Source organism: Myotis nattereri, assembly GCF_964212035.1.
Source record: "Myotis nattereri genome assembly, chromosome: 3".
NCBI classification, from domain to species: Eukaryota; Metazoa; Chordata; class Mammalia; order Chiroptera; family Vespertilionidae; genus Myotis; species Myotis nattereri.
In genome coordinates, this window is record NC_138077.1 from 196,851,730 (window position 1) to 196,876,588 (window position 24,859).

The following is a 24,859-nucleotide window of genomic DNA, read 5'->3' on the forward strand; positions in this document are numbered from 1 at the left end:
GAGCTCTTCTTACCCTGCAGTGATGATCCCGCTGCCGGGAGGACAACCTTACCCATGTGACATCATCCCCTCAGGAGGCTGATCCCGTCCTTCTTAGCCCTTGGTCTTCCCACCTCCCACCCCCTAGACGGGGAAATCTCTCAGCATCGGCTCCAGTCCCGGTGGCCCCCTCAGCCTGCCCGTCCTTCCCGCAGATGACTCCTTCCTTTTCCTATCTAGTGTCTCTGTGGACTAGAGAGCCCAGGGAGGCTTCTCCTCACAACTCCAGCCCCCGAGACAGCTCAAGCCACGCAAACAGCTTTGGCCCTGTACCTGCTTCCTGGAACACACCTGGCCCGGACTCCTGAGGCCCAGGCCCCCTGCCGTGGCTGCCAACTCTCCTCACACAGTGCTCACCGGTCCACACCAACCGGCCTCAGCTGGCCTCCTGGACATGCCCGCCTCTTTCCAGGATCTTGAGCAGGCTGCTCCTGAATGAAGTGCACTCTGGGGAGTGACACTGAACCACTGGATCTAATTATACTTGACTTCGCCTAGTAGTATTTGTGTTCTTGCACAGGCAACATTGCCCTTTGATAGAGCAGTAGTTGGGGAGTGAGCCAGGGGAGGCCCCAAGTCTGGGATAGGGTTTGATTACTTCCTGGAAACAGCCCTATCCCCAAAGAGAGCTACCATTGGGAACTCGCTGGGAGGCTCTAGCCGGGGGAGCACAGCGACGCACATACCCTTGACCACAGAGTGGTCCTCTCCTTCCTCTGGCGGGGAAGGTCATCGCTTCGCACATGGACAGGGAGGAAGGGGACACCCACCTTGCCAGCCGTATCAGCGGAATAAACCCTACATGAATGGGGTGACAGGTGTCGCAGCCAGATCACCCTCACATTCCGAGAGCTGCCACTGAGATTCAGGCTGTACCTATGTGCCCAGAAAGGCAGTTCTCGCCTGGGACTGAGGTAAGATAGTAAGAAACTAGAAAAATTCCTTGACAAGTGGAATTGGGGAAACTGAGATAGATAGCCAACAGCCGAACAAACTAACTGAACCATTTACAGCCAGATACGGAAGTCATGAGGGCGGAAGGCCCCGGGTGCCCAGCGAGGGGCCAACCTGGCGCCAGACCTCGCCCCCAGGGTGGCCTTTCCTCCCCTGGCTTATCACTGATCTTGTGGTTGGGCCCTTCCCTGACCTTTCCTCCCTAGAGATAGCATCTACGTCTCATTTGTATTTCAGCTCCAGGCCCAGAAAGCAGCAAAACTAGATAGGCAAAGCCAAGACCGGCTGCAATAGCCAATGACCTCCTGCCCTGGCTGAACAGTGGAGACCATGGCCCTTAGAAGTCTCTTAAACTCCCAGATTTTTTTTAAAAACCTCAAATGAAGAATCCAGCTACGGCTCTCCCGCTCTCCGGAACACTGAGAGGAAGGGACTGTGTCCTTTCCCTTCCCCCCCTGCTCTTTCCCTCTCCCCTCATCCTCCCCCACATGCGTGTATGCGTGTATCCTAAACTCCCAAGAGATTTGCAACCAGGGGGAGCAACGGGCAGTGGCAGCTCATCCCGGGTTAACCTCCAGAACCTGTCCCCAAGGCCCCCTCTCCTCTGACTCTCCAGTGAGCTGACAGCAGCCCTGCCTAACTTCTCTCCTGTTGCTTCCTCTGTTGTAAACCCTCCCTTGTTTCACCGTCCCAGCTTTAATAAACAGACTCTCAGGATCACCCGGACTCATGTTGTGAAATCTTTCTTCCACGAAGTCCAGAACCCACCCGCTCCGGCCCAGCCTGTGGGGCCGGTCCCCTTTCGGGTAACAGGACTGCTTGGGGCCCCACTACACAACGGAAACAGCCCAGTCTCGTGGCCCGCGGGGAGGGAGTGAAAAAGAGGACATGAGACAGGATACTTTGGCGGGAGGAAAGCTGAGAATAGCAGCAGAATCCTCAAACAGAGAGAACACTGCTTTCTTTGCTCCAGAGAAACTGTCTACTCCACAGGCCCGTGCCAGGCCCTGTACTAGGCTCTGTGGACACAGCACAGGGCCACGTGGACCCAGTCCTGGTACAATAGGAAAGAGACTCTGAAACAAAAGGACCCAAGAAAGCAGGATTAGTGCGATGATAAGGACGGGGGGGCTTCCCGGAGGAAGGGGCAGTTAAGGGGAAGGCTAAAAGGTGACCAGGAGTTAACTAGAGGAGTAGAGGCCAGGGAGGAAGGCTATTCTAGGCAAACGGCAAGTGAGAAACATGGCGCCCCTTCAAGGTACAAAAAGGGCGGAGCGACTGCAGTGTGGAGCTTAGAGAGGTGGGCAGGGGTCAGAGCCAGAGGGCCATGGGGCAAGGGATGGCGAGGTTGTGCTGAGGGCCATGAGCAGCCAGAGAGGGAGGCTGACGAGAGAAACAATCTTTGTACATCAGTCCCAGGCTTATGCTACCTTATCTTCCCAGAGTCCTTGGGAGGCCGGCTGGGTTTTTTGCAGATAAAGAAATGGAGACCCAGAGAGATGGTGACTTGCCCAAAGACACAGTTGGTGTGTAAGTAACAGAGGCATGTTAACGTAAAAAAACCATTGAAACCTGTAAAGAATTTTTGTGAGTTTATTTGAGCCAAACTGTCGACATATGCCGAGAAGCAGAACCTCAACGAATTGAGATAGTGCTCCGGAGAATGGCGGGGTTACATCCGTATTTATACATTGCAATCAAAGGAGGGACATAGGTGGGTTACATGAAATTCATTGGTGACAGATTTAAGGAGGTGGGATTAAGCGAAGCGGGGAAACCTCTGGGATTGGATAAAAACTAAAATGATGGACACATACTTAGGTGGGTGCAGGAACAATTAGCATGATGACGAAGGAATTTGTGGTATCTGTCCTGGCGCCCAGCACACCTGGTTGTGCCCCAGGGGCTCCAGATACAGGGAAGTCACAAGTTACCCAGACATTTCCAGGGTATGTTATCATAGATGCAAAAAGACAGATAGGCTCAGTGAAGATAAAGGTTGACCTTGTCAGTGAAGATACAGGTCTAGGACGAAACTGCCCATCATAACTGCTTTTAGTTAAAGTTTCATTTCAGACCATCCTTTGTGGTTGCTTTAGGTCTCCGAGTCTGCAAAACTGCCATGCAGGCCTCTCCTGAGCTTGTCAGGTCAGCATGTGGCCCCTTTCGTCCACAGGCAGGATTGGAACCCAAGTGAGCCTCACTCTAGAGGCCCTGAGCTAGAGAGGTGGCTGGATTCCCTCATTCATTTATTTATTCATTACATTCAATCATTCATTCAACATTCATTCATGCCTGGTACTCTCCTTGGAGCAGGACTTCAGTAATAAACTAGCCCAGTGGTCGGCAAACTCATTAGTCAACAGAGCCAAATATCAACAGTACAACGATTGAAATTTCTTTTGAGAGCCAAATTTTTTAAACTTAAACTATATAGGTAGGTACATTGTTATTAACTTAATTAGGGTACTCCTAAGCTGGCCTTTGCTAAAAATGTCCTCAATCTGATTGAGGTACATTCGCTGAGGTCGACCCCTTCCAACTCTCCCGTCCACACTCGTCTTGTATACTTGTTTCGTCTATCTCTTTTCTGAAAACCGACTTCTGCGCATGGGCCACGAAGTTTCAATCGCACTGTACGTGCACGCCCGCACGTGGTATTTTGTGGAAGACCCACAGGCAAGGGGCCAAAGAGCCGCATGTGGCTTGGGAGCCACGGTTTGCCGACCACTGAACTAGATCAATGAAACAGATCAGGCTGTTGTAATGTACCCCACGAATCACAGAAGGACGCCTCAAGAAGTCGAATTAAAGAGTCACATTTATTGCAATCCAGGTCTATGAGGGGCCATTCCCCAAATCTCATAGTGAAGTATGGTAGCAACCATCTCAGGTAGAAACTGTAGTTTAACTCTAACCCTGCTGCTTGGCTTCTGTACCTATTTTCTATTGTTTAACAATAGAAAAGTTATTTTGATTTTCTGAATTGTATAAATCATCCCATTCGATTAAATGCCATATTGATTGTAATGTGAATATCCCATGGGTTGTGGTCATACTGGTCTTAGAAAGCACATTTTCCTTTACCTGGGAAGGACGGCACAGTTACCCCAAGGTCAGAGGGCTCCAGTTAACGTGTCCTTGTTGACTCAGTGATCTAGAGACCCCAAACTTAATTTAGATAACATGCCTAAGTTTAACCCAGGTTCCTCATTCCAGACCGGAGGGCTCTAGATAATGTGTTTCTGTCAATTCAATGACCCCCAGACCCAAAACTATAATTAACATGCTGCTTCTGCTTCTGTAAACTGCTTTTTTTGCAAACCAGGTTCCTCATTCCAAACCTTGAGATGTAATCAATACCTTTGTGATTTTTTGCCTATATAACCCTGGAGCTGCGACCATCTTGTTACTATGAGATTTGGGGAATGGCCCCTCATAGTCCCGGATTGCAATAAATGTGACTCTTTAATTCGACTTCTTGAGGCATCCTTCTGTGATTCGAGGGGTACAGTACAACAATAGTAATAAGATGGTCGAAAAACCAGGTTTATAGAGGCAAAAATCACAAAGGTATTGATTACATCCCAGGGTTTGGAATGAGGAACCTGGTTTGCAAAAAGCAGTTTACAGAAGCAGAATTAAGCACATTAATTACAGTTTTGGGTCACTGAGTTGATAGAAACACATTATCTGGGACCGCTGGGTTGACAAGAACACATTATCTAGAGCCCTCAGATCTTAAGACCACTGAGTTGCCAGGAATTCATCGAGGCAATTTAGAGTAATTGTGCTGTCCTGGTCTTGGGACCACTGAGTCAACCGGAACGCATTATCTGTGGCCACTAAGACCATTTAGGGTAATTGTGCTGTCCTGTTTCCCAGGTACAGAAGAATGCGCTTTCTAAAACCAGTAAGATATCAATGGGCTAGTCATTCAATCAAATGGGATGATTTATACAATTCAGAAAATCAAAATAACTTTTCTATTGTTAAGCCAAACAACAGGATTAGAGTTAAACTACAGTTTCTACCTGAGATGGTTGCTACCACACTTCAAGGCAAGGACAAAGAATATGGGCTTTATTCTGTAAGCAGCAGGTAGGACAGCTGGTTTCCAAAGGCAGAGGTGACAGCCCCTCCTTGGGGGGTGGGGGAGAGGGAGAGCCATTGTTTTTCTTTCAGGGAGCGTTCTGCCTCAGGCAACAGCTTCTGGGAAGCAAACTGGTGTTGAGTACACCTCTACCTTTGCCATCTTTTGTTCTCTCAGACCCACAGTGTCCAGAACTCCTGAGGAACAAGGAAGTGGATTCCTAGTGGCAGAAGGAACACTCCATTCCACCCACGGTGACTGCAGTCCCTTTGCATTGTGAGCTCAGGGAGGAGTGGACAGAAAAGCAGTTCTCTGAAAAGGAACCTCACAGGCGGTCTGATCATAAATTCCAAGCTGGGCAGGTCATGTGGGTAATCACGTCCCAAGCCTATATCTTTAGTAAAAGGCTTATCTTTACCTTAAGCGGGCCCTGCACATTGCTGCAATGCATCTAATGCCTCTTTGAAATGCCCCCTTTTGGGCCCTGATCCTAATGTAGCGGTCGCCAACCAGTGGTCCGTGGACCACTGGTGGTCCGTGAGGTCCGAAAGGTTGGGGACTGCTGTTCTAACGCATGACCACGCTCTCAGGCCCCTACTTCTAGAATCTAGAGCATCACAACACTCAAGAAAGCACATAATCTTAACCATTTTGTAATCCCAGCCCCACCTGGCTTTCTCCTACCTTCATGTAATCTTTCCTTATGCCCCCTCCTTAATTTCAAAGGCACAAAAGAAACTGCAAACTTGGTCTTGGAAGCACTTATCCCAGTCTGTTGAAATCTTGCTTCCAGGCACATCTTCTATTTAGCTCAAATAAATTTTAGACAAATTCTCTACAGGTTTGGATGTTTAGAAAAAGAAGGGGGAACTTGCTTGGGTCTCCAGCTATAGTGCTTCTGACGACACCACGCACCAAGGGAGGGTTTGGAGGGTGCGGAGAAACCTGAGACTCCGTGGCAGGCAGAAACACAGAGAGCCCCACCACCCTTAGAAGCCAAAAAAGAAAAATTCCCAGTTTTAGGGACGTGGGGTGGGTGAGGTGGGGGCGGTCAGCATTCACAGACTCAGGCCCTAAAGGGGCAAAGGGAGTCTCCATGTCCCTGGGTCAGTGGAGCCTCCAGCTCAGCGTCTTTGGCATCTACCTCTGGCATCTCTCCCTGTGCCAACAGTAAATCCCCCCGTGGAGGGAACAGCTGAAGATGCTGAGTAGGCCTCCCTCTCCCTCCTCCCTGTGGCCCCATGGATCACCCGGTGCGGCCGGCCCATCTCATTGGCTCTCTCCTGGTTACTCATCTCCTTCTCTATCCTCCCAGCCTGTGGTTGCCATGGAAACAGAGAACAGTGATATCACTATAGGGCAAGGGCTGGGGAGATGATGTGCTTGGCAGGGATTGGTCCTGCCGCTTGCCAGATGTTATATCCACACTGGACCTCCCGAGGCAAGAAAGAGGGGCAGGAAAGGGACAGGGCTCCTATTTCCTCCCCTTGCCCCTCTCTCCAAAATTGTAGTGAGCTTAGCAGGGCAAGGGGGATGCAGGTAATCGGAGGGATGAGGGGGAAACTGTACATACTTAGAAAGAAATATGAGAACCAGGCAGACAGGAGACAGGGTGCGGACTAGGAGTCAACTTTGGTGACTCAGGTCTGAGCCTGATGGGAGTTGGGGGCAGGGCAGCAAGACTAGTGGGTCTCAGGTGTGTCTCAGAGCACCATGCTATTCAACACAGGCAGGGTCCAAAAGGACTTTCTGGCAGTATCGCCCTCAACCCGTCCTAAATATCTCTATCACTCCTTCCTCGCAACTGCAGCAGTTTCTAGTCCTGTCTCAGAAGAAAGAAAACTGATTAGAGAAGCAAAGCTATCTGCCTTGGATGGCCCAGCAGGTGAGGGGCAGTGCTGTGATCAGGTCTTAGGACTCCTGTACTATCCATGGATATAATAATAATAATAATAACAACAACAACAACAGCAGCAGCAGCAGCAGCAGCAGCAGCAGCAGCAGGAGTGAACATAATTTATTAAGTCTACCAGGCTCAGTATTTGAAATGCATTCTCTCATTTGATCCCCAAACACCTCTATGGGGTAAATACTGTCATTACCTCCATTTTCAAGATCCAATGGAGACTCAGAGTGGCTTAAGTGAACAGCCACATAGCTGGAACCCAGTGCAATCAGAATTGGAACTCATATCTATCTGCTGCCCCAGATCTCCAGCACTGCATTAAAAAGGCCTTGTAGGGAGACAGCTCTGGTCCCTGAGTCTCCAGCCACTCAGTCCTTGAGAGAGGAAGCCCTGTGTCTAAAGGCTGTGACCTTGACTTAGAAATCCTCCCACTCCCCTCCTCCCCAGGCACCTGCTCCAGCAGTGAGGTCACCAGGGCTCCATGCCCAGCCCTGAGGCCTGTCCCTGCAGCTTTGGCAGAAATAGGCCCCTCAGCCTTCTGGCAAGTGGATCTATCCAAAAGAACCGAGACCTTGGGGGAGAGAGGGCTCTTCCTCCCTGGCCTCCTTCCCAGACAGCCAGGGAAACAGAGGTAGGGGCAGATGTTCTCCACTGCCACATGGAGAAACAGAGGCCCAGCAAGGGGCATCGGCCACACTGTAAATGTGTGGCAGAGCTGCCAGGAGCCCAGGGCTACTGGGCCTACAGTCCTGCATGTCCCCCTGGGGGGGCCTCTGCTGGCTGTTCAGTTGGGCACCAATGTGTAACCGGACAACCAAGGAGTCTGGGCTGTCACTGCTTGAGCCAATGAAGCAGAGGCAGGGTTGAATCATATATGAGCGTTTATTCCAATACTGCTGGCTCTATGGGAGAGCAGCAGGCCAGCCACAAACATCCGCTCTGCCTCTCCTCATAAGCCAGCTGCTTATATTGGGTAAAAGGACAAAGATTACGTGGGAAAGTAGGAATCACAGGTATGGGAACAAACGTAGGTACGGGATAATCATTACAGGTTACAAGTCATGTGGGCTGGAGGCGGGTGGGGCGGGGCGGGGCGGGGGTGCAGAGGGAGGGTGCTAGGGACCAGATTAAAGGCAATAGGGGCTGGGGTTGTAAAGAGTGGGTGCCTTGCCAGAACCGGTTTGGCTCAGTGGATAGAGCGTCGGCTTGCAGACTGAAAGGTCCCAGGTTCGATTCCGGTCAAGGGCATGTACCTGGGTTGCGGGCACATCCCCCAGTGGGAGATGTGCAGGAGGCAGCTGATCGATGTTCCTCTCTCATCAATGTTTCTAACTCTCTATCTCTCTCCCTTCCTCTCTGTGAAAAATCAATAAAATATATTTAAAAAAAAAAAAAAGAGTGGGTGCCTCTGGACTAGATTGTCGCAGCCAGGAGGCTGTAAATCTTTCCATAATGATAGGCAGTTCTCGGGACAGGAGGATGGACTGCATTCCGATGTTAGCTCCCATGTCCCAGGGTGTATAGCTCTCAGCAGGGTGAGAATATGCTTTCTCTAAGCAGGAAAGAACAATCACAGTTACAGAGCGTGATTACTATTTCTTATCATTGTAGCTGGTCCCGTTTTCTATTTCTGCCCCTAACAAATGCAGGGCCTCCTATCAGGAATGTGCTTATACCTCACTTCCTCTGGGAAGTCTCCCCTGAGCCACTAGATCAGGCCAGGCCTCCCCTGAAAGCCACCACGGTAGTTTTGCATCTGCCCACCCAAAGGTGAGTTATGTGTGTCTTATTCATGGTTGTCTTTTCAGAGCCTAGCCCAGGGCCTGGCACATGGTAGGTGCTTTAATAACTGAAATGAATGGCTCCTCTAAGCTTTGGTTTGGTCACCTGTAAAACAGAGATAATAACACCTACATCATGGTCTGCTTTAAAAGGCCAATGAGACAATGTACTTAAATGCCCTCAGCATGCAGCAAACATCAATACAACGCGGATCTTATTATTTTTTAAAGTATATTTTTATTGATTTCAGAGAGAAAGGGAAATAGAAACATCAATGATGAATCATTGATGGGCTGCCTCCTGCACGCCCCCTACTGGGGATTGAGCCACAATCCAGGCATGTGCCCTGACCGGGAACAAACCGTGACCTCCTGGTTCATAGGTCGATGCTCAACCATTGAGCTACGCCAGCCGGGCAGGTTCTTATTTTTATGAACGGTGCTTTATGAACTGTAAACGGTCAACCACGCAGCAGCCTCCTTAAAGGAGGTGGGGAAAGATTAGAGAAAGGGCAGCAGGTGAGGGGCAGAATTCCTGGAGGACGACGAGGGGGAAGCACAGCAGCAAATGCCCAGAGCTGTGCGCAGAGGTCAGAGAGACCTGGGGCTCTGGCGGGTGGATGGGGAGCTGGAGTGCTGGGCGGAAAGGCGCGCGCACAGCAGACATTCCGCAGGGAGGGGCGAGCACGTGCGGGGCGGGCATGGCGGTAGGGGCACGCTGTCCCGGAGCAGTCGGAGGGCACAGGGCCTGCTTAGCCGTGACGGTGCCCAGGTTCCTCTCCCGCCACCAGGCAGTGGGGGGTCGGAGGGGCGGAGAGCCGGCTGGCACTAGGGCCCTGATCCACCCTTCCTTTCCTGCGACCTTGTCAGGTCCCCGCAGTCTCCTCACCTGTAGAAAGCGCGGACCAAGATGCCCTCGCCGAGAAGAGTCAGCCAGAGCTTCCCCGACGTGGGCATCAGCCCAAGGGCGCCTGTCCTTTCTCCTCTAATCTCTCATCTCCGCCCGGACTCCGCGCTAGGGAGGGATGGGGATGGATGACGTCTGGGCGTGCGCCCCAGCTCGCGGGCACCGCGCCCCCCACTGCTTCCTTCTCAGATTCCAGAGAAGAGGTAGCGGCGGGGGAAGGAAGAAAGCCGGTGCTGTCAGCGCGCAGCCCCGGCGGGACTCGGCGGCCAGGCGCCCGGTTGACGCAGGCTGGCCTGGCACCGCCGGCTGCCCACTTCGCCCCGGCGCGCTGGGGGATGGGCGGCCAGCCCCTGGAGGGGAGCGCCAGCCCGGGCTTCCTATTTCGGGAGCTGGATGGGGGTGGGGGCGGGCCACGCCTCATCACGTGACACGGGGGTTATTTAAAGCGGCGGCGCGGGCTGCGAGCCGGGGTCCCCGAGTCCTTCCACGCCTGCTTTGTCGTTCCTTCGCTAACAGCCTAGCCCAGCCTCACCATGGCGGACGCCTTCGCAGGCACCTGGAAGCTGGTGGACAGCAAGAATTTCGATGACTACATGAAGTCCATCGGTGAGCCGGGCTCGGGGTGCTGGGCTGGGGAGGGTCTGGCCGCGTGCCCAGCTGGCGCAGCGCTCCCGCCCTCGCTGGTACCCTGCAAGCCTGCTGCATCCCTCCTGGTCAGGGTTGGGGGGTAAGGGGGCCCGGAAAAGGTGGCAACCTGGGCTAGGGCCTGTGTGGAGGGGGCTCTCGTGGTCTGAACCTGGCGGAGTCCCACGTGGGGAGGCTCAAGGAAGCAGATATGCCGGTGATGTGGGGGTTGAGGGGTGCTTTTCGGAAGAGGGGTATATGTTCTGGAGGGTTTGAGGAAAAAGGTGGGAGGCTAGCTAGGGGAGGAAAAGAACAGGAGCACGGGCGGTTTAGGAACTGGAAACGGTGAACACAGGAAGGGAATGGTGCCGGCAGGGAGTGTACTATGGCCTACAGAAGCAGGGGATTCCCGGGAGGAGGGAGATGGAAGAGTGGGTAACCCCAGCAATGGGATATGGGAGGCGAGCTAGGAACCCAGTTAGCAACAACCCCTGCTTCTCCATGTTGGGCTAGGAGGAAGCCCTTTCTCACCAGCCAGGCTCTGACCTTGCCTGCAGGGGTGTGTAACCAGGCTAATTTAATCCGGGGTCTGAGCCTAGTACTGAGATGGGGCAAGAGGCCCCTGCATCAGTGACAACCCACGGCCTAGCCACTCAGTGGGGAGGGGTCCAGGGGAGAAAGCCATTGGACTTCCAGGGTGCAGCAAGGCCAAGACCTGCTAACCATGGGGGCGGAGGGGTGATGAGGGGAGTGGTCTTTGCTCTAGGCAGGTGTGGTGCTGGGGTGCAGAAGGGTAAAAATTCAAAGAATCTTATAGGTGAGGTCCTTGGAGATTCTCATACCTTGCTTAGTTCAACAGACAGGGAAACTGAGATCCAGAGAAAGTAGAAACTTGTCATAAAAATTCCACAGCAGAACAGAAAACCTAGATTTATAGATCTGCAACCCCGATCAGTTCCCATACGGGCCCTGTGGGCGCGGGAGTGGCTGGAAATGCTTATCTAATGATTGACCTCAGCCCTTCCTGAAATCCCCAGCTATGAGGTTATCCTAGATCTATCTCCAGGCTGGGACAGGGAAAACAGGAAAGTTGATCATGGTCAAGCTACGTTCCATGCCTTCCTCCCAGGGAAGGCGGGCTGGATTTCAGCAGATACCCAAAGGGGAAAAGATCCACTCCAGGCACCTCTCACCTCTGTTCCTAACCTTTTTCTGAAATAGGGACCACAATTGGCTCTTGAGGCCTACCTATGTCGGGCACTATGCCCACTGACTCCTGAGCTGTTGGGGAAGTTGGAATGCCCAGGGTTTGTTCCTCCTCCCAAGCCTCCCACAGCAGATTCCAACTGAAGACCTGGTCCCTGAAAGGTGGCAACATCCTTCCCACCATTGCTCCCTAATTTTGCCCCAGCTTGGGCTCGGGGACTGAGAGCCCTCCCCGTCGGCTTTTGTTGTTACACTGGTAGAAAGGCTGAGACCCAGGGGGGAGAAAAGCCCCTCCTCAGCTCTCAGTAAATAGCTTCAGCTTCATTTATAAGTAGAGCCCACCTCTTCCCAAGTCCCCTGAATTGTCAGCCCAGTTTCATTCTCAGTTCCTCCTGGTTTAGTTCTTCCTTCCCTCTCCAGAGGATTCCTTCCTCAAACACTCCGCTCCTCTCGGTAGGTCTTAGGCAAACAGAACTCCCTTCCTGTGCAGTGATAAGGCCCAGCTCCCCTGACTCTGACAGCAGGGGGTGAGGCCAAAGTCCCTCACCGATCAGACTGGGTGGGCCAGCTGCAGGTAGCTACAGAGGTAGCCTGTGCCCATTGTTTTAGACCAAGGGTTCTCAGGGGGCAAAGGTAGTACCAGTGATCACAGACACACATCGCAGGAGGCAGAATGGCCCAGGAATAGCAAACAGTTTTGTAGCCTAGATCAAATCTGGGTCAAGTCAAATAAATAATAAAACCCACCGTTCAGGGCTGTTATGAGCATTTATAGTACAATAACCCAGGGAGGGCATGGGATAAGTTCCTAGCTGCCAACAAGCTCTATGTAGCCAGGCACGTTTGGGGACTCTAAAGGACAGATCACAGGATCACACCTTAGACTTTGCCTATGGGCTCTTTGTTCCGCACTCTCTTGCAGGACACTTTGGGCTTTGCCCAGACCCAGGGAAGCTACGCTTAGGTCAGGAGGGGGTCTCCATCGGGCCTTAGACCAGGAGCCAGGAGACCTGGATCCAAGTCCTAACTGCACTACCATTTAGGCCTCTCCTAAATCTGTACGAGACAGACAAACCCTTCGCCTACTTCCTCGATCTGGGATAAGAGACTTTGAAAATGTCTTGTTGCCATATACGGGGGACAAAGGCACCGGTGCGTCTCAAGGTAGAAACTCCCAAAGGTGGAACACTCTTATCCCAAGGCCTTGGAAGGAAAAGTCCACATTTCTTCCCTAGCCTGTGGCTTGCAAGCTGCTCAGGTGCCCAGCAGGGAGCCCCGTGCTCCAGCCCGAGAGGCACTATAGCTGAGCAGGTACGTGAGCTCTGCAGTCACAGTTCAGATGTGTGACTCTGGGTTTCTCTGTGTTTGCATCTGTGAATTGGAGATAATAAATCAACCCTTCAGGAAGACTGCAGGATTGAATGAGAACACATATGCAGTTCTTACCACACAGAAAGCACTTAATAACTTATTCTAATCTCAGCTCTGCCACCAACTTGCTGCATAATGCCTTAAGTTCTGATCTGTCTAATGAGATCAACAGTGTCTCTTCACCACATAAGACTGAATAATTTTTTTAAAAGACCATACAAAGTCTTGGAAGGTCCTCATCCTCTTCTTCCCTCTTTCCCACGTCCAGCCTGAGTTGTTCATTGAGTTCCTTGTACCCCGCCTCTCCCCTCCGGCTTATACTCATAACCTTCCCTCTGCTCTCAGGTGTGGGTTTTGCTACCAGGCAGGTGGCCAGTATGACCAAGCCTACCACAATCATCGAAATAAATGGGGACACGATCACCCTAAAAACACAAAGCACCTTCAAGAACACAGAGATCAGCTTCAAGCTGGGGGTGGAGTTTGACGAGACAACGGCAGATGACAGGAAGGTCAAGGTGAGTCAAGGAGGGGCATGGGGAGTGCACAACGCTGAGAACCTGAAGGGGAATGAGCTGGTAGTCTTGGAGACTATTATTGCAGTGGGGGATTGAAATAAACAGCCTTAAAGCCTCTACAGTGCCAGAATGTTCCAGTGCTAAGTGCATTAGTCCTGTTCTCGTTTTCCTCCATTTTTGGGAAGCATCCACCAGCTGCCTCTCGGAGTGGGCAGCAGAGCCAGTTCTGACCTCAGTGTCTACTCCCGCTCCAGCTGGGTGACCTTGTGAATGACATGCAGTCACTCTGGGTTCCTTTCCTCTTCCAAGATGGGGGGGGAGTGGTGTGGCCATGGCTGTTACCTCAAGTGCTTTAGGAATGATGCCCAGAAGTCAGGGCCCTCCATTGAGTTAACAGGTCATCCTGGCCTCCAGCAGCAAGGGAGGAAGCTGGGGACAAGGAGAGAGACCTACTCAGATGCTTCCTCTTCCCCAACTCCCACCTCCAGGGCTTGGCCAGTGACCCTGAAAAAGTATTTCCCATGCTGCCATGCCAGTCCACAGGCAGGACAAGCTATGATCCGGACAGGGCATTGTCCTGGATGTGTTTGTAGTGTCTTCTGACCAAGCCTTAGTCCACATCCTCAGGGCTGTCACTCTACAGTGGCTCTTTCTTTTCTTTTTATATATTTTTATTGATTTCAGAGAGGAAGGGAGAGGGAGCGATAGAAACATCAATGAGAATCATTGATTGGCTGCCTCCTGCACGCCCCCTATTGGGGGTCAAGCCCACAACTGAGGCATGTGCCCTTGACCGGAATCGAACCCGGGACCTTTCAGTCTGCAGGCTGACTGCTCTATCCACTGAGCCAAACCGGCTAGGGCTGCAGTGGCTCTTTCTTGGCAGCTTGCCTCAGGCCTCCCCTGGGCTAGGCATGGGAGAGTGGACTAAGGGCCTTTGGCCTCCACAGACTCACATTCAGCCCTCAGCCGTTTCCCTTCCTCATCGCTGCCCCGGGAAGGAAGATGGAGCTCAGCCCAGATTGCAGGGGATGCTGACAGCAGAATTGGGAGGGTGCCCAAAGATGCAGCCTGTCTGGGAAGTGGCTGCCCCTACCACATGCCTGTACTTCCTTGAACTAGCCCACCTTGAGGGGCAAGAACCCCAACTAAAGACAACAGTAGTTCCCTGGGATGCCCGGCTAAAAATAATTTGCTGAGTGGGCAAACACTAAGGGAACTGGGAATGAGCATGTATCACCAGTACCCCCCCATCCCCCAACATATGTACACAACCTTCTCAGATTCTTCTACTGAACTCTGCTCAGTCAGGGTCCCTTAGCCTGGCCGAGACCTCCCCAAATTCCTAGAGGAGAGAATGGGAGAGCTGCCAAGTGAGAACCAGCTGATGCAGACTGGTAGTACCCGGAAGACTAAGTGGGCATTTGGCCAGTGCTGTGGGACACTACAAGGGCACCCAGTCCCAGGCCCTGGCAGTTGCTGCCCACTTGTCAGCTGAAAGGGTCACATGATGTGGACCAAGAAGAGGGGTGGGAATAAAGAGCAGGGGCCTAATTTTCTAATACCCCTCAACCCCAAGGGTCTTTTAGACGTTATATGTGATCACTAGGCTGGAGTCTGAGGGCTCTCCTTGCCAGTCTCTCCCAGGGATATGGGTTGGCACATGCCCCTGTCTTAGGGACACTGGGGCTGTGGCATCACCTAGAATACAGGATAAATGCCCATCAGAACACTGATGGCGCTTTTCAGAGCCAGGCTGTCTGGCTCCGCCACACTGCCTGCCTCTCTACTTGTCCAGCCAGGCAGTACTGGAGCAGAGGTTGGAGGCAAGCTGGATATCCTGCAGGGCTGACTGGAGGTGGGCTGCCTGAGCTCTGGGCGTAGCACCATCATTAGTTGTGCCAGAGGTTAAGTCCTCTGTGGCCCAGGGACCAGACCCCATGCTGTCCCTCAATCCTGACTCAGATTACAGCTCAGGCCTCTACCCTGTTTCCACAGTCCACCGTGACGCTGGATGGAGGCAAACTTGTCCACGTGCAGAAATGGGATGGGCAAGAAACAAAACTTGTGCGGGAGCTCGTGGATGGCAAACTCATCCTGGTAAGATGGACAACTCTGGAGCCTTTCCCAGTTGGTTACTACTGCTGCCCCTTCAGCCAAGCATGTCATAAAGTCAAGGTCTCCCCCTGGCAGCACTGGAAGCTGGGACGATGGAGGGTGGAGAACATGCTGGGGTGACAGTGGGTGGGAATTTTCTGTGTAGTGCTTTGGACTCACATCTCAGGCCTAGGTTCAAATCTCAACTTACAGGCTGTTATGGCTTTGGACAAGTCATCTTCAAGTCCAACTGCAACAATAGCAACACCAACCCTGGAGGGCTGCTGGGAAGTCTGAATAAGACCGTGGACGCAGAGCACAAAGCATCACTGACATGGGAGGGAGAAAGCAGATGCTCCACAGCCTTAGTTTCCTGTGTTGCTGCCTTGCCTCACCCCAGAGATAGAAAGCAGGGCCAGATGTGACCCCAAGTCCCTAGGAAAGGCTCCCACCTTCCATCACAGCGTTCCCTCTCCTCCCTAGGACTGTGCCGCCACATGTACAGCCTTTGGGCAGTAACAGGCTGGTGACCTGTGGGGCACTGACGGCACACCTCATTCCAGCCCCAGCTCTCGGTGCTTTTCATGCCTGGCCTACTGCAAGTACCTGAATACGAACTGGGCAGGAAGTGACAGTCAGGCTGGCAGATCTGTCTGTTCAGGAACAAATCTGGGGGTCTCACTTGGAGAATGTAGACTTGAATGAACACCCTCAGACCTGGGGACAGAGACAGCAGCCAGCCTTGGTCTCTATGTCCTAATTCCATGGGGCCTCAGATTTCACTCTGCACTTCATGGCAGATCTTCGTGGGTCAGTGCATTCCTGCACTCACACAGAGCAGGGCTCTTGCAGAGTTAAGAATGAGGTGCCTACCTCTGGCAGAGATGTAATATGCAGGACCAAATACTCCCTGGGCAATCAGCTATGGTGAGACCATGGGCTTGGCTTTATGCCAGGCTGGATGGTGGTGGCTTAGGACTCTGGCCCTGGGATTACCCAAGTTAGAGAAGGAAAGGAGGTTGGTGGCCTAGCACAGCCCTTCCCTAAGAGTCTCTGAATATTTGCATTCACCTATTGTGTAGACACAACATGCTAGGCGCCATCTTAGGCATTAAGGATGAAGGGAGAAGAATGGTGCAAGGGAAAGAGAAACAGTCTAGATCTTGACCAACTTCCTCTCAAAACTCATTTTCCCAAATCTCTAAAAGAGAGATCATATGTGTAACTTAGAGACCTGGTGTAAGTATTAGAAAAAATATGTATGTCAAGTGCTGGGCATATAGTAGGCAGCCAATAAACGGAGTGCTTCTAAGGTTTGTTCCCTCACCCCTGCCCCAATCGGACTCTCTCTTTCCTTCCAGACGCTCACCCACGGCAATGTAGTGTGTACGCGCACTTACGAGAAGGAGGCGTGACCAGCCCACTGCTTCACTGACTGTTCCGCTGCCAGCTGGCTACCCCTGGACTCAGCACCAGATTGCCTCGTCTTTTCCTCTGGCGTTTTGTATCAATCCACCTTGGGGGGGAAGTTCTTCTGGGGTCAGGTGCACCATCCTGGATACAGTTCCAGTTCCCATCGTGTTTGTGTCTTAACTGCATCCAGAGTGCTCTGAGGTCAATAAAGCAGAGCCACCCAGTTGCCTTCTTGCCTTTGGTGACATGACTCCATGCGTCTGTTCCCCTGTGTCTGAAAGAGGGCAGAAACGCCTGCCTGAAGGTCACTCAGGAAGAAGCCCTGGATGACACTGAAATGGACAGCCTCTGGGACGGTGGTAGCTGACCGCCTTACACATACAATAATAGAACAGCTGTACCTACACCTTGCCTTTACTTCCTCCCCATGGCCAAATGAGCTAGTCCAACCCGGACTCATCAGTGGCAGGGCTTCCCCAAGCTTGGCTACTGGACTATCTATCACCTTGGGCCACTTGCACTGAATGCCCTTGGGTCTGGACAGCTGCCCTTCTCTGCAATGCTGTGGTCTCTTTTTCCAGAATGTAGGCTCAGGACAATGGATCCAGGCTTGTGCCATTTTGGTGGGAAAAAATGCCCACTGGCCAAGATGACTGCTGAGCTCCCACCAATGCCCAGACCATTACTCCCAGTTGTAAATTCTCACTGGTTCTCTAATCAGCTCAGAGGGAAGAGGTCATCTGATTACAAAAGGGAGGGCTTATTAGTGATAAGAAGGCTGTGACCTGCTAGTACATCTGGCTCTGAACCTCAGCAGACCTTTCTCCACAGTCTAAAGTTACATATTAAATGTTTTTCTGTCAACTTGTAGACTCAGTGACTTCTCCATCTGTAAGTTACCTGGGAAGAGGTATAATAGCAATAAGAACTTTCAGTAAGTTTAAAACCAAACACACTTCCATTTAGTGCCAGGCATTTAAGCAGGAACCTGAAGTGGAATCCATTGACTCATAGTATTAAACACAAAGTAAAGCAATGATCTCAGCTCGGGCTGTCTGGTTTGGTGGTCTGGCAGAATGTCACACACAAGCTCAGTCACTACAATGGTTTCTGGCTGCGGAACACTGGCTGTCACTTCTAGCATAGCAGAATCATGTTAGGGGGGAATGGAAAGAGTGAGCACCACTTCTTATGTTCTCCCTCAGACTGCCAGGCTCCCTCCATGCCACTGTGTTGGATACAGCAGAAATCACCCACCAATCAGCCCAGGGTGAACCAACAGGGAGGGGCCAGTCACACTTGAACTACAGCCAGACTCCCTTCCACAGCAGTAACTGGCTCTAGCCTGGACTCCTATAGGAATCAGGCTCTGGCAGTGACAGCTGGAGAGGGTAAAAGGACCTCCTGCTGAATGAAGGAAGTTGGGTGAATGGATGGGTGAGCTGCAGGGGTCACTTGCAAATGGACCAGGAGTGACAAGGAAACAACTACTCATTCAGGCAGATGCTTTTGACATCTGGCTCCCTGCAGCATGAGAGGAAGCCGTCTCCCAGTGGGAGAGTCATGGGGTGGGAGGCCATATTCTCACTACTGAGTCTTTCTAGGGGCCAGGGCTGCAAGGCACAAGCTCCCGGGCCCCTGGTCTCAGCCGCCCCCTCTACTCTGCTCTCACTCCTTGTGCTTCTTCTTGTGTTTCTTCTTCTTCTTCTTCTTCTTCGCCGCCTTGCTGTCCTTCGATGTGTGCCTTGCCCTCTTGCCTGTATCACTCTCAGAGTCTGAGCTGTCAGAGTCAGATGACTTCCTGTCTCTATGTTTCTTTTTCTTCTTTTCCTAAAAAGAAAATTTAAAAATTCAACATTGTGTATGTATATTTGCCTTTAAAAATCATGACATGTGATCACTAGAGTACCACTTGATATACAAAATATTAAAAATAAATTATATCTTCAAGTATTAACAAGAAAAAATGCCCAAAGCAAGTAAAAGGATCAAGTCCTGCTACAGTATGTATTCTAGATTCCAGTGTGTTTAACATACATACCATACAATGTGCATATGTATATTTACATGTGCCTGTATATATTTAAAATACACAGAAAACAGTGGAAGGCACATAAAGTAGTAACAAGTATTACCTTGGGAATGTATTGGGGTCTTTCACTTTTTACTTCAGATAGTTGCCCAATTTGATTTTTTTAAAACAAGCATTTATTACTTTCATTTGTAAAAGCAGATATTGAAGCCGAAAGGAGTCCTTAGAGACCACCTAGTCCACCTAGAGTGCCTCACATGCCCAAGGTCACAGGCTAAGAGAGTAACAGAGGTAGGACTCCTGACTCGCAGTCTGGTTTCTATTAGCTCCTGCTGCCAGGGTAAAGAACTGCCATCAGTTAGTAAGGCTCTACCTGCTGCCCTTGAATTTTATTTTATTTTATTATTTTATTGCCCTTGAATATTTATCATCTCTAACCTTCATAACAATCTTATATGATTTTATTGATAAAAAATTAAGGAAGAACTTCCTCAAAACTACCCACTACACCAGGGGTCCTCAAACTTTTTAAACAGGGGGCCAGTTCACTGTCCCTCAGACCGTTGGAGGGCCGGACTATAGTTTAAGAAAAAACTATGAACAAATGCCTATGCACACTGCACATGTCTTATTTTGAAGTAAAAAAACAAAACAGGAACAAATACAATAATTGTATTTGCATGTGGCCCGCGGGCCGTAGTTTGAGGACCCCTGCACTACACCTTGCTGCCAGAGTAACAGCACAAACTCACATAAAATATGGGAGGCAGGTTCCTAGGCTTTTGTGGGGTGCGCTGGGCAGTTTTTCAGCTTTGCATCAACGTTCTTGAATTGTAAATGTTTATATTGCCTTAGTAAGGTTTCTAAGGAGAGACTATGGGAAGAGAAGGAAACAGAGCAGAAGAACACGAAGCTCCTGCTCCTATGGGCTTTCAACCAGCATCCTGAACGCTGTGAGTTTGCCTGAGTGATGCACCAGGTCTTAGGAGCTGGCAGTGAGGAGGGAGAGAGGGAGAGGGAGAGGGAGAGGGAGGGGGAGGGGGAGGGGGAGGGGAAGGGGGAGGGGAAGGGAGAGGGGGGGAGAGGGAGGGGGAGGGGAAGGGAGAGGGGGGGAAGAGGGAGGGGGGAGGGAGGGGGGAGAGGGAGAGAGAGGGAGGGGGGGAGGGAGAGAGAGGGGGGGGGGGGAAGACACCAAACCAGGTGTTAGAGACTTGAGCTCTGGCTTTGCCACTTACTATTCTGTAACCTTGGGCACATTATTTCACCTTTACCAAGTTTCCTCAAATGTAAACAGATAAGAATAGAAAAAAAAAAAAAAGGGCAAGAGAAAGGTCACATGGCTGTGGTTAAGATTTAATGAGATAGTATCTGTGGCCGGAGAGCTGAAAGCCACTTGCCCCAGATCCCACAGGCAGGGTTGGGATGTGCATGGAGATCACGGGACTGGAAATCTGAACTTTCCTCTGTAGCGTACAGTCCCTCCTGTGTGGTGCTAGAGGCCTCCTGGCATGGTGGTCACTTACTAGCTATGTGACTTGAGACAGGAGATTTTTCTGAACCTTAGTTTTCTTTCTAGTAAATTGCAAGTAATAAATATCTACTTCAAAGGATGCTATGAGTATTACACAAGACAAATTCCAACTATAGTGCCTGACACATGGTAGACACTCAGGGGTAGCTAGAAGTATTGTATTACCCTCTCATTTCAGAGAACTCCCAGAATGTTCTGACAGTTTGGCTATGTATCTATGGCAGATAAGCCAAAGTTTTGAGAAGAGATTAAACAAAAAAAAATTTTGGAGTCTCCAATAGAGTAGAGAGAGGGGAAGCTTCCTAGGCCCACATTACCAAGCTATAGGAACCATGACTGGGAGGAGCTGAGAGTTGGCAAATCAAAGGTTTGGCTTATGGTACTGCACCTTCCTGGGTGCCAAGATCATGGAAGCCCATCACAGACTATATGGGCTTAGGAGTCTCACCGGCTCTGCCCCTTAGGTACGGCAGGGGCCTGGGGAAGTAAATGAGCAAATGCAGAGTCTGGTGCCCATTCCCTCAAAGCCTGGCCCAACCTGGAAAAATAAATGAGGAAGGAGAGTAATAATACTTCCTTACATCCAAGTAGCACTAGTTTATCAAGCTCTCTGCATCCCTTATCTTTTTTTAAAAAATATATTTTTATTGATTTCAGAGAAGAAGGGAGAGGGAGAGATAGAAACATCAATGATGAGAGAGAATCATTGATCGGCTGCCTCCTGCATGTCCCACACTGGGGATCGAGCCCACAACCTGGGCATGTGCCCTGACCAGGAATTGAACTGTGACTTCCTGGTTCAAAGGTCAACGCTCAACCACTGAGCCACACCAGCCAGGCCTTTTTTTTTAAAAAAAAATCACCACCTGATGATATGTTTCCATTGATTCTAGAAAGAGAGGAAGAGAGGAAGGCAGGGAAGGAGGGGGGGGAGTGGGGGAGAGAGAGAGAGAGAGAGAGAGAGAGAGAGAGAGAGAGAGAGATGAGAGATACATCCACCGGATGCGCCTGACCGGGGACAGAACTCTCGACCTTTCTGGTGTATAGGACAATGCTCCAACCAACCACATCCTTTACTTTTTTTTTTTTTTAAATATATTTTTATTGATTTCAGAAAGAGGAAGGGAGAGGTAGAGAGATAGAAGCATCAATGAAAGAGAAACATAGATGGGCTGCTTCCTGCATGCTCACGCGGGATTGAACCCACAACCTGGGCATATGCCCTGACTAGGAATGAACTGGCGACCTCTCGGTGCATTGGTCAATGCTCTACCCACTGAGCAACACAGGTTGGGCTGCATCCCTTATCTTACAATAACAATCTGGTAAGGTCAAAGTTCAGGAATTATCAGTCCCATTTTAGAAATGAAAAATTGCAAAGTAGAGATGTACAATGAGTTCACACATACTATAGTGATGAGAATGTGGTACTTTCTTACTCAGAGTTTGGTCTCTTTTAAAGTTTGGTCTCTTTTATTTACACTTTGGTCTCTTTCAAAGATGCAGGCTCAGAAGGAACAAAGAGAAAAACAAATCATTTGAGAAGCCTGGCATGCTAGGACATGTACTCTACTTAGCAAGGAGGAATAACAGACCTCAATCTTGATGCAAACCGTCTTTTGAAACCCAAGCAAAGAAAATCTAGTACTCCAGCAGATGGCATCATTTTCATTGCGTGTCTTATCTTGAGCTAGAAAAGAACTATCACTTCACAAGTTGTAGTTCAAAAGGAAAGTTGGGAATTAGGGCAGAAGAAGATGGACAGCCACCAAAAGTGAAACTAACTTTTGGTTCCTCAACTGCATTCATGGGGAAAATGGAGAAGATAAAGGGTAAAGAAATTACCCAGGGGTGTAAGCCCTTGGCAAACAGGCCAGGAGGGACATGGGAAAGAAGCCACTGCTCAAAACTGCTCTCTAGGAAAATCACTTATCCCATGCCACATCAGCTAGCCCACCCATTTTCTCTACATTCTGAAACAGTACAGCAGCAACCCAGTGTGAGAGAAAAAGCAAAGCAAAAGCTGAGATGGGAATAGCTGTGAGCGGGGAGGAACAGCAGCTAACAACTACTGAACACTTACTTTTCTGGATGCTGAGCGAGGCACTTTCCACACATTCTTTAACCTTCACAGCAAATCTATTAAGTGGGCATAATTTCCCCTATATTTTTAGGTAAGACTTTTAACCTCGGAGATATTGACTGAGATAAAATGACTTGCCCAAGTGGTAGAACCTGTATTTGTCGACTCAGGCTGGAGGTCCCAATGTGGATGTTCTTTTGAGCCTTGTCTAGATTATAGGCAATAGCTAACTTAGTACTTCCCAACTAAAAGGCACCAAGTTGGCCAGAAATCAAACAAACAAGTACTTTATTATTATTATTTATTCTTAAGAGTTATTCTTTTTTTTTTAAAAAAAATGTATTTTATTGATTTTTTACAGACAGGAAGGGAGAGAGAGAGTTAGAAACATCGATGAGAGAGAAACATCGATCAGCTGCCCCCTGCACACTCCCCACTGGGGATGTGCCCGCAACCAAGGTACATGCCCTTGACCGGAATCGAACCTGGGACCCTTCAGTCCGCAGGCCGACGCTCTATCCGCTGAGCCAAACCGGTCAGGGCGAGAGTTATTCTTGAGAAATGATTGACTCTGAAGAGATAATTTGATTCTCAAATTGATTCTCTGGGTAAACTTTTGGGAAATAAGAATAGTGTTGCCCTAACTGGTTTGGCTCAGTGGATAGAGCGTCGGCCTGCGGACTGAGGGGTCCCGGGTTCAATTCCGGTCAGGGGCATGTACACTGGTTGTGGGCACATCCCCAGTAGGAGGTGTGCAGAGGGCAGCTGATCAGTGTTTCTCTCTCATCGATGTTTCTAACTCTCTATCTCTCTCCCTTCTTCTCTGTAAAAAATCAATAAAACATATTTAAAAAAAAAAAAAGAATAGTGTTTTTCTAACCGGTGTGCTGCAAGAATTTTTAAAACATGCAATACCTGACTATTTAGCCAGTGGCACTGACCTCTTTTCCCTTAGATTTTCAAATAAAAAAATGACAACAGCCAACACAACAATAGCCGTCCAGTGTGAATGATCAAAATTATACCTACACTTTTTGTCAGACTGGCAAAAAGCGAAACAAAACAAAAAAACCCACTATATTTCCTGGTGTGCTGCAGAATTTTAGTAATTTGTTTATGTGTTCCATGAGATGAAAAAGGCTGAAAATCGCTGGGATAGACTGTGATTCCTGGCTAGAAGTTGCCTCTAAGGCACCAGTTTATCATATTTGGAAAAGGTAAGACCAGAAGAAGTTTTATTAATCAACTCACAAATATTTACTGAATTTTACTATCTATGAAGTTCTTTAAAGACCCATAGTTACATACAGTGTTGCTTAGGCGATGAGAACACAAAAATTTTTAATATAATTCAGACAAATAGAGAGTACTATTTGCACTAATAGTAGATGCAAAGTAAACACACTCATTGAGTGGAGCCTGGCACCATTCCTCCAAACCTAAGCCAACCTCATCAAACAAGGGAAATAATAACTCCTTATAATCATATAGTACATTTATTCATCAAATATTTACTGAGTACCTTCTATGAGCCAGAAATATCTATTGATTAGTCTTTTATAATAGTTGAATGAGGTCAGAAATTAGGAAACAGAAGCCTTCAAGGAACAAATTATCTAATTAAGGAGAAAGACTAATTAAGATACTAGGCAGTCCAGAGAAGTGATGCAAGAAAAGTACAAAAAACATGCCATGGACACACAAGGGAGAGAAATCAATCATGCCCGACGAATTTGAGGATGGCTTCATGAAGGATATGTATGTATTGTGCTCTTAAAGAACTGGTTTTGGCAGGTGGCATGGTGGTGATAGTGTTGACAGAGGAAGGGGAGCAAGGGCCTTCCAGCCAAAGGGAAGATAGAATGAGGCAAATGCTTGCAAGATCTTTCGAAAGTAACAAAGTATTCTGTGTGGATTATTAACTATGCACTGGATCCCATATCTTCTCTCCTGCTCAACATCGGTCCAGGGATTGTCTCCTCTCTTTTGCATCAATTTTTCCTCTTTACTGGCTCATTTCCAACAATAAACAAACAAAAACCCTCTGAACAATTTTAACAGGTTGTTACCCCGCCATTTTACTGAAACAGCTCTTGTCAAAGTTACCCATGACCTTCCCATAGCCAAATCCATGGTCAATTCTTGGGCCTCATTTACTTGATCAGTTGCATTTAACACAGAACATTTCCTTACAACACATTCCTTATTTCACTTCTACCACATTCTCTTATTTTTCCACCAACTTCCCTGGCTGTTCCTTTTCAGTCTTCTTTGCTGGTACATACTCATCTCCATAATATCTAT

The 24,859-nt window shown here is 49.5% G+C and overlaps 2 protein-coding genes across 5 annotated transcripts in view; one reads left to right on the forward strand and one right to left on the reverse strand.

Moving 5' to 3' along the window:
* Positions 1–9,022: 9,022 nt before the first annotated feature.
* FABP3 (fatty acid binding protein 3) lies at positions 9,023–17,136 on the forward strand. The gene is made up of 4 exons (XM_081086352.1): positions 9,023–10,286; positions 13,227–13,399; positions 15,398–15,499; positions 16,858–17,136. Exons 1-4 carry the CDS (start codon positions 10,214–10,216, stop codon positions 16,909–16,911), a joined length of 402 nt encoding a protein of 133 aa, XP_080942478.1. The 5' UTR covers positions 9,023–10,213; the 3' UTR covers positions 16,912–17,136.
* Positions 17,137–17,848: 712 nt separating this feature from the next.
* The window catches only part of ZCCHC17 (zinc finger CCHC-type containing 17), a 50,912-nt gene continuing 43,901 nt past the window's right edge, over positions 17,849–24,859 (reverse strand). For all 4 annotated transcript variants that reach the window (XM_081086348.1, XM_081086351.1, XM_081086350.1 and 1 more), the window contains one exon: positions 17,849–18,739. In XM_081086348.1, the coding sequence (XP_080942474.1) occupies positions 18,578–18,739 (162 nt within the window). In that variant the 3' untranslated portion in view covers positions 17,849–18,577. The remainder of the gene's footprint in view (positions 18,740–24,859) is intronic.

Bases quoted from the DNA above. Each gene is read 5' to 3' on its own strand.
- FABP3 (XM_081086352.1), top strand. From the start codon at position 10,214: ATGGCGGACGCCTTCGCAGGCACCTGGAAGCTGGTGGACAGCAAGAAT. The intron at 10,287-13,226 runs GTGAGCCGGGCT...CTCTGCTCTCAG, and splicing joins TGACTACATGAAGTCCATCG to GTGTGGGTTTTGCTACCAGG. The intron at 13,400-15,397 runs GTGAGTCAAGGA...CTGTTTCCACAG, and splicing joins CAGATGACAGGAAGGTCAAG to TCCACCGTGACGCTGGATGG.